The 16,843-nt window shown below is 35.5% G+C and overlaps 1 protein-coding gene across 1 annotated transcript; it reads left to right on the forward strand.

Moving 5' to 3' along the window:
* Window positions 1-5,715: 5,715 nt before the first annotated feature.
* On the forward strand, window positions 5,716-6,465 carry LOC113359026 (F-box protein At3g07870-like). The gene has a single exon (XM_026602724.1). It carries the CDS (start codon window positions 5,716-5,718, stop codon window positions 6,463-6,465), a length of 750 nt encoding a protein of 249 aa, XP_026458509.1.
* The last annotated feature ends 10,378 nt before the right edge of the window (window positions 6,466-16,843 follow it).

Genomic DNA, 16,843 nt, shown 5'->3' on the forward strand with positions numbered 1-16,843 from the left:
CAGGTTGGATGGGGAAGATGTTGTTCTTTTCAGACAGATTGACACTAGTGAAATTAGTTTTATGCAGTGTGCCTGTGTACAACATGTCAGTATACAAGTGGCCTAAACAAGTAATAAAATAATGTGAAAGGATTGTAAGGAACTTCTTGTGGTCTGGTGATCCTGCCGTGAAGAATCTTATTACTGTGAAATTTGAGGAATTTGTGCTGGAGGTGGACTGGGAATAAGAAGGTTTGAAATTATTAATAAAGCTCTTCTCATGAAACTTCTCTGGAAAATGAAAACTGAAGATGAAGAATGGAAAAAATTTATGAATGAGAAGTATAAAGACATAAATGGTAATTGGATTTCATACCATAAGAAATCTTGAATTTGGCCTGGAATAAAATGGGCGATGAATGAATTACAAGAAGGGAGTAGATGGCTATTTGGAGATGGAAAAAAACATTTCAGTTTGGAGAGATAAGTGGATAAAGGAAGAAACTTTAAATGATTTACCAAGATAACTCTTTTATTTCACAGAACAAGGACATGAAAGTCAGTGAGTTGATTGAAAATGGAGAATGGAATATACCTGATGAATTACCTGTCATTGGTGATGTAAAAGATAAATTAATCTGGTCTTCTGATATGACAGGGAAATTTTTCAGTTAAAAGTGCAGTTCAGCAAATAAGAAAGAAGTATCCTAAGGTTTCTTGGTCAAATCAGGTATGGAATTATGTTATTCATCCTAAAATCTCTACTAATTTGTGGAAAATCCTAAGAGATGCTTGTCCAACTGAAGAAAACTACAGAAAGAAGGGGTTTCATACTGGGTCCAAATGTTACTTGTGTGGGAATTGACAAGATACAATGGACCATATATTATGGCATTGTGACTTTAGTGAAAGAATTTGGCACTGGTTGGGGGGCATTTTTAAATTTTTGAATCCTTGTAACTTCATGGATGTGCTGAAGTGTGTGAAGAATGTATGCCCTGCTGTGAGAGAAGTATGGTTTATTAGTGCCTTTACTACAATGGTGGAACTCTGGTTTACCAGAAATAGAGTTTTCTTTGATGAGGAAGCTCCTAATCTGGTAAGTTTCAAAAAGAAAATTTTGCAGTTCACTAAAGAGTGCAGTGTGAGAATGAAAGGTAAGATCAGAGGGACTATGTATGATATCAATATAATGTCAGAATTTGGTATTAAGGGTGTGAAGGTACAAGTCTCTGAAGTAAAGGAATGCATCTTTAGATTCCCTGCGGTAAACCAAGTGCTCATTTGTTGTGATGGTGCTTCCAAGGGGAATCCTGGTAATTCAGGATATGGTTTTGTAGGAAGGAGTTGTACTGGTGGTTTCCTTGGAGCAGTAGATGGAGGTTTAGGAGTAGCTACTAATTTTATTGCAGAAGTATGAAATTAATTGGTGCAGGTGAATGGGCAATAAGAAAAAAGTTTCTTAATGTTTGCTTTAGTCTGGACTCTATGGCAGTGCTACAGGCTGTAAGTTCAAGGAAAATGCCATGGATAATAAAGATAAGATGGCAAAGGATTATGGCAAGAATGCAATGCATTACTTTCAGACATTCCTTTAGAGAAGTAAATTTTTCAACTGACAAGGTGGCAAAGAAAGGTGCTTCTCTTAACAGAGGGGAAAAAATTGAATATGATGAAAAATCAGATTTCATAGGAGCAATGGAATGGGAGAACCAAATGTACTTTAGGTTCTGTTGATATATAAGACTTTTAGTCTTTGGGCTTGTTTTTTGTTTGGGCTTGTTACAGTCTTTTTTTTTTCAAATTCTTTTGTTGGGTCAAACTGTTCTGGGCCTGTCTAGACATTTCTCTTTGTAATCACTTTTAGTTCCCTTTGGTAATAAAATTTCTATGATTTAGCAAAAAAAAAAAAAGAGAATAGATTCTTTTATGTAATAGCTTTCCTTGCTTCTTAAAAACCTAGAACCAGTCATGGGTTTTTCTGGTTTGAAACATGAAGGAAGATATGATCACGTTCAATCGTGATGACTATCAATGGGTTTATCATACGGAAAAAACGAATAACAACGGTATATTGTGTTTGGTTACTCTTCGAGTACAAAATTCCATGTATGTACTTTTGGCTTTCTGCATACTAGAAGTCGGTAAACCCTGACTATCCTGATAAACATACTGTTAGAAATTGGTTTTGGACATCTCGTGACAACTCAATTTTATAAAAAAAAATCTTAATTTCTTAAGTGGAAGAATATGAACTTTGGTTGGATCGTTTTCAATGTACAAAAATTTCAATCATCTTACCTGAGTAATGATCTTTTTTGGTACTTCATCTACCCCTATAACAATGGCTAAGAATAGAACTTTGTTGGTCTCGCTTATAAATAGTCAGCTTGAATATTAATTTCATTCGTGATTGGAGAAAATTATTTTAAGGCATCAAGTGTCGAACAAAATTAGATGTAGGGTATAAAATTTAGAAACTATGAGAAAAGAATAGAAAATATTTTTTATTATCTAATTTTTTCATCGGGATGTGTGCATATCTAAGATATTGATATCTTAAAAACATTTAAGGGATATAAGGCGAGTTCTTACAAAAGCTGTCACGTGAGTGACCTCGTCACAACACGATTCACGAGCTTTTTATCCATTTACATATTTCTTATCCCCAATCCTCCATTTTTGTTTGGACGACATAAACAAAATCCGAGAAAATGCAGACATTTTTCAGAATCTTTGCGAACCTTCTAAAATGTGCACTGATTTTTGTTTATTTATGAAATAATAGAACTCGGAAGTAAAAAAAATTCTCATGTGATAAATAGGGATGAAATCCAATATGGACTAGATTAGAATGGTTCGCCAAGCATGCGAAAGGTATTTTGACAACCAACAATTTTGTTTAAACGCGCGATTGGGGATATAAATTACTTCTCCCAACCAATAGTGTTTGCTAAGGGGTGTTTTTGGGGGCTAAAATACTAAAATACCCTTTCCCTCAAAATAAAAATCAAAAAGCTTAAAATCAAAAAACAAAATCATATCCCCCATTTACATCTTCAAATCTTATTAATCTCTTTTAGGGTTAGAGATTTGAAACCTAAATATTCACCACTCCCTTTAAAATTCTAAATTTCCCCACTTCCTTTCAAATTCTCTTCTCCTTCTCCGTCGGATCCTCACTTTGAAAACAATTTTTTTTTTACATTCGAAAGTGATGAAGACTATGCCGGAAGTGATGAAGATCATGCGGAAGTGATGAAGACCATGTCGGTAGTGATGGAGACCATGCCGGAAGTGATGAAGACCATGCCGGAAGTGATGAAGACCACGCAGAAGTGATGAAGACCATGCCGGTAGTGATGGAGACTATGCCGGAAGTGATGAAGACCATGTCGGATTTTTTTTTTTACATCGCCGGAAGTGATGAAGACCATGCCGGAATTGATGAAGACCATGCCGAAAAATGGTGCCGACATGCTTGGTAACTAACATTCAATGTCGTAACTAAATGCCGGCTGCTTGATAGAAATCTATCAATGCCTGTAGTCAAGTGAAGAAATCAATTTTCCGGATACTTTACATCATGTGCCGACAAAGAAATTTAAGCAACATACTATGCCGTTAGTAGTACCGGCATGCTCGAGAATTAACTAACTGTGTCGGAAGTGGCAAACATTTATAAAAAATTCCAACAAGTGCCGGCATGGATGGACGACCAACAACAACGCCGGCACACTGTGTTGGTTGAATATTCCCCGGTACGTGAAAATATGGTGCGCCGGCATTAATATAACTATGAATACCATGCCGGTTTAGGTTGTTCCGGCATAATATTCATAGTTATATCAATGCCGGCAGGATGTTTTGCAGGTGTATCCATGGTGAATCCAGAGTTGTATCTGGAGAAGATTCAACATAAAAGACATATTTGTTGCTAACGTGAAGACTCGGAGACATTTCTTTAGTCACTCATCTCAACCAAAATTTTTGAACCCAACATTCATAATTCCAATCTCTCCAAAATGATAAAGATTTCTATAAATCATTTTCAAACTAATCAATCAACATAGCTAATTATTATTAACCACTAAGCCTGATTAATGAGGGGTAGATTAGGAATTAGTGAAAATACATGAATATGGGGTGACCTTGATTTACTATTTAAATCTCATTTTGGTCTTTTTCCCATATCCCCAATTAATATAAGTATCCCCAACCACACGTTCTTATGTTTTGCGTAGAATTCCTGGCACAAAAAATCATATAAGGCACAAAGTCGTATGGGTAGAAAATAAGAAAAGCTGGAGTAGTAAACAGGGAAACCTTTATCAGGAATCGAAATACCACCAAATTTTTTACCGGAAAGAAAAAAGAACCATCCACGTTTTAGGGCAAAAGTCGTCTAAGCCCGAGTCTTTCTCTAAGAATATTAACAAAAAAGAAGGCCCATTTCATTTCATTTCTCGGTTACTCACGAGTCTCCCCATCACATCTAAACCCCGCCCCCTTTTCTCCTTGAAACCCTAAATTACTCTCTATTCTGCAAATGGCTTCTCTTCATCTTAGGGTTTCAGTGAGTAACTTTAATATGCTCCCAGAATAGATCATGGTAGAAATTTTTTCACGTTTACCAACCGAATCTGTTTTGGAATGCAAGTTGGTATCAAAACGATGGAGAAATGCTGTTCGACATCCATCTTTCTCATAAATGCACTTTAATCATCTCCATCATCTTGATTTTGGTAAGTTGAATTACATATTTGATACAACATGGGTTGATAAAAAATATTTTTGTGCTGAATATGATGAAAGTTTAAACCATTTTATTAGAAAAACAAAGATCAATTTAAGACCTCCATTTGAGGATTGTTGCATTCTTTGTTCCAGTAACGGTTTAATCTGTTTGTATGCAAGCGATACTCGTGGACCTGCCTATATCTGTAACCCAATCACAAGAGAATATATCATGCTTCCTAGGGGTGAACATGGTTTCGGTTTTTTGCTGGAACCGGACCGAACCAGATCAATTAGGAAGAAACCAAACCGAACCATTTATTAATGGATTGGTTATGGTGTAGAAAGTGGAAAACCGATAGTGTTGGTTTTGGTTTGGTTTGACTTCTAAAACCGAACCAAAAACCATTGGAAAATCGATTAAATTTTAAACTTAGTTTCTACCGTTGATTTACAAGTATTAGATTCTACCAATTGATTTAGAGGATAAATAGAAACCCTAAATCTAATATTTCATTATGATACTCTCCCTCTTTCTCTTTCTCCTTCTCTCAGTCGCCTCGCTTCTCCACCCCCAACTACAGCAGCCAGTGCTGTTACTCGACTTTCTTCTTCCTTCCTTCTTTTTTGTTTGTCATTAACTAAATTAAGATATATTATATATCTTCTTTTGATCTCTAGTTTTAGAGTAAGCTTTAACTATTCTTGATATTCTTTTTATTTTATTTTTGTCTGTAAATTTTTGTAAACCAATACTATCTGTAGCTACGATTTTTTTTTTTGTAAATTTGTGTAATTTTTTTTTTGGTTTGACATAATTATTGATTAACCAAAAACCACTGGGACAAACCGAAACCGGCTGGAACCATTTGGAAACCGAACCAATGGTTAATGGATTGGTTTGATTTAGATTTTTAGAAACCGATAGTACTGGTTTCGGTTTTGGTTTAGCTAGAAACCGAACCGAAACCGAACCAAAACCGACCATGAACAGACCTAATGCTTCCACAATCTCAAGGAAAAGATTTCTTAACCGGATTTGGTTACAGTCCTTCAACCAATAAGTACAAGGTTGTCAGAATCTATAATGGAATTGTTGAGGTATTCACTCTTTGCAGCGGCATTGGATGGAGAAACGTGGGGAAAATGGACTATGATGTGCCCGTGTGGAATGAGTACTGTGGTACATTTGTGGATGGAGCTATTCACTGGATGGACAAGAAAGGAACCATTTTTGCCTTCGATTTGGCTGATGAAGAGTTTCACGAACTTCCATCACTACCTTGTTTGCCACGAGCTGGTTTAATTCCTTCTCTTTCTATTAGTCTACATGTTTTAGGCAATCTCTTATGTGCATTACATCTCAATAAAGAAAGTTGGGAGATATGGTCTTTGAAGAAGCACAAAAATCATCAACATGTGTTTTGGAGTGAAGAGTTTAGTGATGTTAATGATATCAATATCCATCCAGTCATATTTACAAAGAGTGGTGGGCTTCTATGCTACGATAAAAATGATAAAAATGTCTATCGTTATGCTCCAGAAGCTTCCTCTCCCAGAATGCTTGTGAATTTTGGTGACAGTGTTACATTTTTTGGATTCCCTCACAAGAACACTTTTGTGTCTTTGAAAGCTTTAGGAGAAGAAGATACGAAACTAATGGATTTAGGGGAAAGCGCAAAGTCTAGCAGGGAGACAGAAAGCATTGATCATCAGCCAACAGAAAAGAAGGACGAAAGAGATCTCTAAATACATATAAACAGGTAAGTTTCATTCAGATTTTCAGTTCTTACAAACAAAAACTAGAGAACAATGGATATCTCTGAACATAACTCAATTGACAATTTTGAATTACTGTTAGCATTTAGTTGGTATGTTTCTTTGTTACTTAGAATAGATTCATCTGCAAAATAATGTTATTTGCAGGAAATTCCATGGAAACTGAGAGATTTCTCAGTGGTTTTAGGAAATATGTTAGCTAATGTGTCCTTTTGAGATCTAGTGTGTGATTTTTCTGCGGAACATGAAGAATAGAATGAAAATGATGATATATTAAAACAACTGTTTGAATTGGATTATCTTCCGGAACAATTCAAAGTTTTTCATTCATCAGTGAATACCATAAGAATACCAATCACTAATTCGTAAACATGCTTGGTTTTTATATTACTACTGATTTTAGCCGTTAATCTTACAACACGTTTGTTTTTTCCTCTATATAGGTAGAGGGTTCTATATAGAGGTTTACCTCTATATCTATATAAATATCACTATATATCTCTCCTAAAATCATGTTTGTTTGACCATTATCAAACAACTCTATATTGTGTAGCCAATTTTATATATTTCTCAATTTACTCTTATAATATTCAAAAAATCCATGAATATCCATTACAACCAAAGATGTTCAAAAAAATTCCAAAAGGAAAAAATGTATTAGAAAATACAATCAAAGATGTTCACTTTTTCTGAAACAGAGCGAAGTATAACTTTTTTCTGTAACGGGGTAAAAATATCACTTTTTCTGAAACGGATCAAAAATATCACTTTATCTGAAACGGGCGAAACTATCACTTTATCTGAAACGGGCGAGAGTATCACTTTTTCTGAAACGGAAAAAAAATCACCTTTTCTGAAACAGGGCAAAAATCACTTTTTCTGAAACGGGGCAAAAACATAACTTTTTCTGAAACAGAACGAAAATATCACTTTTTCTGAAACAGGGCAAAAATATCACTTTTTCTGAAACGGCGCGAAAGTATCACTTTTTCTGAAGCATGCGAAAGTATCACTTTTTCTGAAACGGGGCAAAAATATCACTTTTTCTGAAACGGGGGAAGTATCACTTTTTCTGAAACGGGGCTAAAGTGTCACTTTTTCTGCAACAGAGCAAAATATCACTTTTTTCTGAAACAGCGCGAAAATATCCCTTTTTCTGAAACGGGCGAAAGTATCACTTTTCTTGAAACATGTAAAATTTTAGATTTTAAATTAAGGAATTATTTTTGGACATTATAAGTTTATTCGAGGATATATTAGTCATTTGAAGGTTTAATAGAGGTAGAGGCTCAAAGATAGCACCTCATTGGTGCTATTTGATTTCCTCTATATAGATAGAGATTTGCCTCTATCTTTGTAGAGATAGTGGAAAAAAAAACACCAAATAAATAGGACCCACCATTATATAGAGGCTAATAGAGGTTAGCCTCCACGGAAAAAACAAACATGATGTTAGATTATGTTTTTGGTATTTCAAGCAAGGTACCTCACATTCTGTCTACAAAAGGACCTATGACGAACATTCCTTTGGTAGGGAGAGGTTGATTCAAATCAGAAATTGATTGTAGCAGACTCGCAGAAGAGCTACAACATCAAAATATAGATTTGTAGGACATGATTTTGTATGTAGCCACACAGCGTAATTGTACAGCAAATCAGTTTCTACTGAATACAACATCAATAGTACTGCAGCCCTGTAAGACTTGACCTTCGTTGCCTCAGTAAGGAAGAAAATCTTATACAGTTTGAATCTAGGTCACAACAAATCAGTTTCTACTAAATACATTGTCAATAGTGTTACAGCCCTGTAAGACTTGACCTTCCTTGCTCCAGTATGGAAGAGAAACTTATAAAGTTTGGATTTGGATCCCCAAATTGACTCTCTAGTGACTCTATCAACCAAATAGGACTTCCCCTACCTAGATACTCAGTGTTAATCCTCTTCTTTAAAAAAAAAAGATAGCTTAGTAAAATTTATGTCATACTGATACGTAAATTAAGTAACGTTCGATACATTGAGCAGCAGAATAAAGAAAGCAGGATAGCTCTAAGCCATATAAAAGAAAGCAGGAAACAGTCTTTACTTAAGTCCTTTGGCTTATTCGGATTCGTAGGAAATATGAAGTCTTAATAATTGGGACTTTGACAGTAATCTTATACTAAGTTCAACTTTGAATTTATTTAATCAATTTGAACCTGCAACAGGATATATATTAAAATCTTAAAATCTCAGAGAAACCATTGTAGGATCAAAATTACAAAGCATTACAAAAATGTCGCAGAGCACTTTGAGAAACGACACAATAGGCGATATTAGCTTGAACATAAGAAAAATGTAATAATTTTGCGAAGATTAGAAGATCTGCGAAATTCACATTTGTAAGCTTGCGATATCATCGCAAGCCAGATCCGAAATTAGGGGAAATCTTAGTTGTATATGAGATGTCATCCACTAGGTAGCATCCTATATAAAGAGAAAGGTAGGAGAGAGAAAGGTAACTGGTATTATTATTATCTTCTTATTCTTCCCCAAAAACCAGAGACAGAGAGAGAGCTCCAAATACTCGTTAATGGAGTCTCAATGTAATTCATATGTAATTCAATGATCATAGTGAAACCTAACCCCGTGGATGTAGATCAAATTGATCGAACCACGTAAATCTTGTGTCTTATTTTCTATTTTCATTATTTTTATCTTTATTTTCATATCAAATAAGTTTAGATCTAGAAATCATAGTCATGATAATACAAGGGGTGTGTTGTAGGATTTCCTGCAACTACATTTTGGCGCTAGAAACAGGGACGAGTAAAGGATTTATCCTTCCTGTAACTTGTTGATTCAAGAAATTTTCATGAAGATTAGCTATTGTTCATATTTTTCTGGATCTACAAAATTTAGGTTCAAAAATGGAAATTTTATGGAAAAAATCACACTTTCAGGGAGTAAACATCATCAACAATTCAAAGACATGAAAAGAGTGAGAGAAAAAATTAGTTGTTGTGGTGAAATTTAAGGAGAAATTGGAAGTTTTAGTGGAATATTTTTATGTTCAGGAGAAGAAGGCAAATGTGAAAGAAATTAAGGAATGACGAAGAAAAGATAAGAGGCAGATGCTGCAATTTCTATCACAAACAGAAATTCGCACAGATGGTTTAAGCTGGAGCGAGTAAGCGATAGGTCACGGGTTCGAATTTCGCAGAGACACATATTTTTCATTTTCTTCTCATTTGCATGGGAGAATAAGAGAAAAACATGTTTGTGGTCGCAAGTTCGAACTTCCCGAGCATAGTTTTCTTCTTTTTACAGATAACAAAAAAATGAATAATTTCTCAATATTATTTCATTAGTTCGCAAACAAGAGGTAGCACAGTTGGTCAAGCTTCGCTAGAGTGAGTTGTAAGACTCGAGTTCGAATCCCTCATCAAGCTTAATTTTTCGCACATTTTTGAAATCCTAAAGGCGAAGAAATATAACAAAGTACAGCATTGTGTGTTTCTTTCGCAAGCAACAAGTAGCGTAGATGGTCAGAGAAGGAGTATGCAAACTAGAGGACATGGGTTCGATTCTCCTTGCGACCAAATAATTTTTGCTTCGCAAATATTCATTTCGCAGAGTTGATATTTGATTACTTCGCACAGTCTTTGATTATTTCGCAAGAGAGGGTTAGCACAGTTGGTCAGGAGGCATGAATGCAAGCAGCAGGTCGTGGGATCAATTCTTGCTTCTTGCATGTTTATTTTTATTATGCGAAATTTATGCAGAATTGCCTCTTACACAGTTGGAATTTGATTACTTCGCAAGAAATTTGATTATTTCGTAAAAGAGGCTTAGCACAGTTGGTATGGTGTGAGAAAATCCAAGAAGCAGATCAAGTGTTCAAGTCTCACTTCTCACACTTCTTTTTGCTGCGCGAAATTCATACATTTCAAGGCATTTATTCACTTCTTTGACAACAACCGCGACTCACATGAAAGATAAGTACCACTTCCTTGAACATTTTACTTTATACCAAGAACGAATAAAAAGATTTTTGATTTGATTTATAAAAAGCGATTCAATCGCACGATTACAAAGATTTCAAGATCTCAAAAATTATAAAGATTACTAAGATTTCAAGATTACAAAGACTTCAACATTATAAGATTGCGAGATTTCAAAATTACAAAAAACTGAGAAAATTAAATTTATATATTTCTCTAGAATATTTCTTTTGCAGAGAATAAAAAGATTTTTGATTTGATTTACAAAACGCGATAGAATCGCAGAATTACAAAGATTCCACAACTACAAAGATTTCAGAGTTACCATGTATTAGAATTTCTCTTGAATATTTATTTTGATTCAAATGATATGATATTATGAGAATGAAAGAATGAATAAAAAAGATGACAGAAATGAAAAGATGAATGAGAGAATAAAGAAACGCGAACATTTTGCAGAAACAAAGAGACGCGAAAATTTCGCAGAAACGCGAATAAAATTTCGCAGATAGGGGCGAACCTTTATGGCGTACACCCTAGTTTCGCGAATAGAATTTCGCAAGAGGCAAATGTAAGACCTAAAGTACGTCATATAACGGGGTACCTGTTGCATGGCTCAAGGAAAGGTTACACCGCCCCCGGAACCTGAGTCATGGAGATTTGGGGTCAATAAATCCCATCCGGGAGAGGCACCTTGGATTCTCAGCTTAAGCATATGACTTAGGTTGGGAGACTAAGGTAATAAGGACTCTCCCAAGGAGTGCATAATCTTATCAAGGCGCCAAGGTACACGGTTGAGTCAAGAGTGCCAGGGGCGTTTGAAGCGTCCTTTCCATTCTTGACAAGTCTTGGCTTATACTACACTCGGCCCGAAGAAAACCCCACTTAGGGTGCAGTCTCGTAACTATAAGCCCTATAGGTAAAAGGGATAAGAGGATGCGAAAACAACTGGTTGTTGTTAAGACTGTATGGGAGGAGCTAACCTTGTATGGTATAAGTACGCCTCCTTGAAGGGGCAACCAGGGGGAGATAAGGGCGGCACCCTCCATTAGGGAGCTGATAAGTGTCTTAAGACGCAAATGTCATGAGGCTTTTTACTCGCAAGGGTATTAAGGCTTGTCATATTTGTGCGACAATCCTGAAGAGGCAACAATACTATAGAAAAAGATAAGACGAGATCAATGGGTCATTACATGAAAGTGTAAAGACGTCATGCGATTTCGTCGCAAGACAACAATGTCATGGGGCTTTATTTTCGCAAGAATATTTAGGCCTGTCATATTGTCGCAACAATCCTGAAGAGGCAATAATAAAAAAGAAAAAGTTAAGGCAAGATCAATGGGTTTTTGCATGAAAGTGCAAAGACGTCCTGTGATTTTGTCGCGATGACAAGAGGTGGAAAAATAAGACCTTTAACTAGGAAGGAAAAATAAGACCACATAAGAAAATGAGTAAGAAAGTAAGCTTGCGAGAATGATTATATGTAAGCAAACAAGCTTGCGAATATGTACATGGAAATGAAACTGAGGCAGTGAAAATGCTGCAGACTTGATATTATGATCATATGTTATGAGATACTAATAGTGCAGGAAAGAGGGAAGATGAAACACAAGTAAGAACTTGTGAAGAACAATAACTACACGAAGAAGAATGCATACACTAAATAAAAAGGCAGAGAAATGAAGAATTGAGGCAATTTAAAGCTACATCAATTTTAGACGGAAAAATGAGCTAAGTAACACAAACCTTAACTATACATTGCAATAGATAATCATTCTCATCATACAAGCATCATACTCGCATCATAAAACCATTGAATAAGAATTTCATGGCATAAACATCGCATACACATTTCATAACATAATTATCACATAAGCATTATATTCGCACAAGTACTTTACAAAACTGTACGGAATAATATTGCAGAACTTCGCAATAATATCGCAGAATTTAGCAGAATTATTCAGGATTATTCAGAATTTCACAGGATTATTCAAGAATTTCGCGAGATTATTCATAATTTCACAGAATGATTCAGAATTTCGCAGAATGATTCAAAATTTTGTAGAATGTGTCAGAATTTCGCAGAACTATTCAGAATTTCGCAGGAGTTTTCAGAATTTCGCAGGATTATTCAGAATTTCGCAGGGTTATTCATAATTTCCCAGAGTGTGTCCGAATTTTGCAGAATGTGATTATTCCGAACGATATGATTATTTCGCTCAATTATTTCGCAAAATTATAAGCAACTTGAAGAGATTATACTATCGCACGAGCACAAAACATGAGCCAGAGGCAAGATGAGAATGAAGAAACAATTCGCACATTCAACATTTTCTCAAAGATTCTACCCTCATAGATAAAGAACAGAGAAAACTATGGATTACCAAGAAAACATTTTATGTTCTTTATCTTCTCGGCAAGAATCACCAAAAATGGAGTAATAATTTCGCATGAATAGAGGCAATACTTATTATTCTCATTTAAGGACGGATACTTCTTATATTTCGAGAATTGAATATTTCTTATACTTCATCAAGGATACTTCATACTTTGCATACTTCAAAAGATGATACTTCTTATTTACTTCGCAACGTTCCGGAACTTCACAAAAGAATAAAGGCAAGTACGTTCATTTCAAGTCCGGTATTCTTTCGCTCGTTCCTTCATCAACAAAAATAAAAAACTACTCCAACAACACGTATCTCTCTCCAACAACTACAACAACGGATTTTTTTCCTGAAGATCGCTCTTCAAGCAATATTCAAGAAAAAAGAGGCAAGATGTAGGATCAGAATTTCGCGACAACGATACGCTTGCAAAATTCTTAACAACGCATTACAAAAATGTCGCAGAGCACTTTGAGAAACGACACAATAGGTGATATTAGCTTAAACATAAGAAAAATGTAATAACTTTGCGAAGATTAGAAGATCTGCGAAATTCACATTTGTAAGCTTGCGATATCATCGCAAGCCAGATCCGAAATTAGGGGAAATCTTAGCGGTATATGAGCTGTCATCCACTAGGTAGCATCCTATATAAAGAGAAAGGTAGGAGAGAGAAAGGTAACTTGTATTATTATTATCTTCTTATTCTTCCCCAAAAACCAGAGACAGAGAGAGAGCTCCAAATACTCATTAATAGAGTCTCAATGTAATTCATATGTAATTCAATGATCATAGTGAAACCTAACCCCGTGGATGTAGATCAAATTGATCGAACCACGTAAGTCTTGTGTCTTATTTTCTATTTTCATTATTTTTATCTTTATTTTCATATCAAATAAGTTTAGATCTAGAAATCATAGTCATGATAATACAAGGGGTGTGTTGTAGGATTTCCTGCAACTACAACCATTTAGAGGGCTATATCATAACTAATACTGATGGTGCCGCTAACGAACACAAATGTGCAGGTATTGGAGGAGTCTTGCGAGGAGATGATGGGGAGTTCCTTACAGCGCACGCCAAATATAGATACTATCTGCAGTATGGAAGAATTGTGGGTGGTATGGGATGGGTTGGTCCTTGCTAAGCAACTAAACATTAGAAAAGTTATTGTTGAAAGCGATTCTAGTTATGCAGTTGGCTTATGTTCTTAACGTTGCGACACTCCTTGGTTTTTCAGTAACCTTGTCAATGATATTTCTGAGATCGGCAAGTTCTTTTACAGTGTGTTTTATATCCATATATACAGGGAGGTAAATTACTAAATTTGTTCCAGACTTGCTAGGTAAAAGAGCTGTGTCAGAACAACCTTGAAATTTAGTTTTGCAAACCTCTTTTTTTGCTAGTGTTTTTAAAGGAGGAAAACTTTCCTAGGGCCTTCAACTGTGTTGCCAGGCTCAGCTAGAAACGCTTTGGTTCCTTTCTTTCCATATTGTCAAGAAATGGCATAGAGAGAAAATAACTTCAGATTTTTTTGCATTTCCTTTGAAGCCTTCATGATTCCATTGATTGATAACCTGAGAAAATGACAAGAGGTCTGACACAACACCAGTTTGTCTTTGGTAAGAGATGATTATGAACTTTGTTAGCCACCATGTAATGAAGAAAGATTTGCTCTGCAATTCAGGTTCAAGCCCACATAGGCGACAAAGAGGTGAAACTGACATACCCCTTTTGATTAGTGAAAAATACTACCACACCCATTTCTCAGATTTCTAACATTCTCAAACCCATGAGCGTGAAACTTCAGGCGCGCACCCATTTTTTAAGGGAAAATTTCTCACACACCCACAATTTCTAAAATTAAGTCTTATCAGATTTTTTTTTCTTTTAAAGGCGAAATATACCATTTCCAATCTTCCTTCGGCAAGAGAAAGAGAGGCGAGATATTTAGAGATCCGAAGAGGAGATCAACAACGATCGATATCAGTTTCTTTTTAGATACTCTTTTTCATTTTTTGAGATTACAGTTGGATTTGAAGTTGCAGGCATAATCAAACTTGGAGAGATACGTTCAAAGGGTATGTAAGAATCTCCGAGAACCCCAATATTTTTTACTAATTTAGTTTTTGAATAAATCACCAATAGATCTAGCTTTTGATTTGTTTCTGTATTCCTGAACATGGGCTTTCTAGTTCTCAGCCATTCCTTGAAGATTACAGTGAAACGATGCCGATATTCATGAAAAAACACTTGTTAGATCTAGGTTTGAATGCTATGAATCATGAATCTTTCAATTCTCATTCTTCATGTGAAGATTACAGTGAAAATAAACGATCTTTTGCGAATTCTGTGTGTTTAGTCCTGTTGTTTAGATTTCGTAGTTTATGAAAAATAGCGGGAATTATAAGATAAACAAGAAGAACAGGGAAAAATTGATGAAAGAGAAGGCGAAATCAGTGATGGGGTATGTATATTTAGATTTCGTAGTTTATGACAAATAGCGGGAATTATAAGATAAACAAGAAGAACAGGGCAAAATTGATGAAAGAGAAGGCGAAATTAGTGATGGGGTATGTATATTTAGATTTCGTAGTTTATGTACCTCAATTTCATCACCACAGTATACAATATTTGGACATCTGTTAGTTGTTGTTGCAGACATACTTGTCCAGCAGCTTAAGTTTTTGTATCCATTTTTTAGCAATAACAATGAAGTATGTTAATTAGTATCATTGACATGAATTTACATGCCTAAGCTGAACAAAATCGCAACTTAATTCATCGAGCCAGTATGAAACTACACTAAAGATAGGCAAAGAGAGACGACTAAGGTTTTCTGAATTATATGTGACAATCTGTTAACAAAAGTTCTCTTCGATTTTGTTTTTCGAGATTAAAGTTTGAATTCACAAAGGAGGTGTGAGAGTTCTCAATCTTCTGGATTTGAATGTTAATGTTTGATTTTCTTAATTTTTAATACCATTGATTGAACATGGGTCATGTTGTTTTCAGAGAGACTACGACTAACTACAAGGTTCGAGATTTGCAAGTTATCGATGTGACACCTCCCAAGTAGAATAATAAGACAAATAATCCCCTTGCTAACACGAATAAATGGGTTTATGTTCCATTAATGACTAGAATAGTGGTGATCTAGTTAAGTAATAGTGTTGGGCATGATGTTGTGGGAGTTTTGGTAGAATTCTAGAGCTCAAACAGCAGTCTACAAATGGTACTGCTGTTGTTTATGTGGTGGATTGTTCTACATGGTTTAATCTGGATTCAGTGATAGCAGAATTGGTGGAGTTAGAAGACTAATTGGACCAAAGAAGATAATGATGCTGCTGTTGATGAGGGGGACTGAATTGGACCGTGTTGATGGGTTTGAGGTGATTTTTAGGGGCTGTTAAGGATAGGGTTTGTGTGTCCACTTTTATGGATATTATGGGTCGAAATCTGAAACTAAAAGGGTTGTACAAGAGTGGTGCCTGCAATGATTAGTTGCCATGGTTCTGGTGTATGTTGGGCATCCGGAGATAACATGGAACGAGGGTGCGATGTGGTTCATATAAATGTCATTTGACGATTTCTCCTCTTACTTTTCTTGTAATGGTATTCTGTTAATATTGATTGCAGTTGACGGGGCAATGAGCTTATGAATCTAATTTGGGTACTTTAGCTAGTTGATGTTGATATTGGTATTTGTGTTTGCAGTTCATGATGGTTTGCAATTGGTATGTGCATAATGGGCGTTTACAGATGGAGTAGTGGATGCATAACCTGTTATGCAGCTATAAAATGGATGCATAACCTGTTATGCATCTAGAAAAGTTGTTGCATAACTTGTTATGCAGTCCAGAAAATGGTTGCATAACACGTTATGAATCAAATTTTTTGTTACTGTTGAAACCAACAAAAACAAAAACTGCATAACTTGTCATGCACCTACAATAATATCCGCATAACCTGATGTG

This window comes from Papaver somniferum, chromosome 3 (genome assembly GCF_003573695.1).
Source record: "Papaver somniferum cultivar HN1 chromosome 3, ASM357369v1, whole genome shotgun sequence".
Lineage (NCBI taxonomy): Eukaryota > Viridiplantae > Streptophyta > Magnoliopsida > Ranunculales > Papaveraceae > Papaver > Papaver somniferum.

What these genes read in the sequence shown, in the direction of transcription:
- LOC113359026 (XM_026602724.1), top strand. Translation starts at nt 5,716, where the DNA reads ATGCTTCCACAATCTCAAGGAAAAGATTTCTTAACCGGATTTGGTTAC.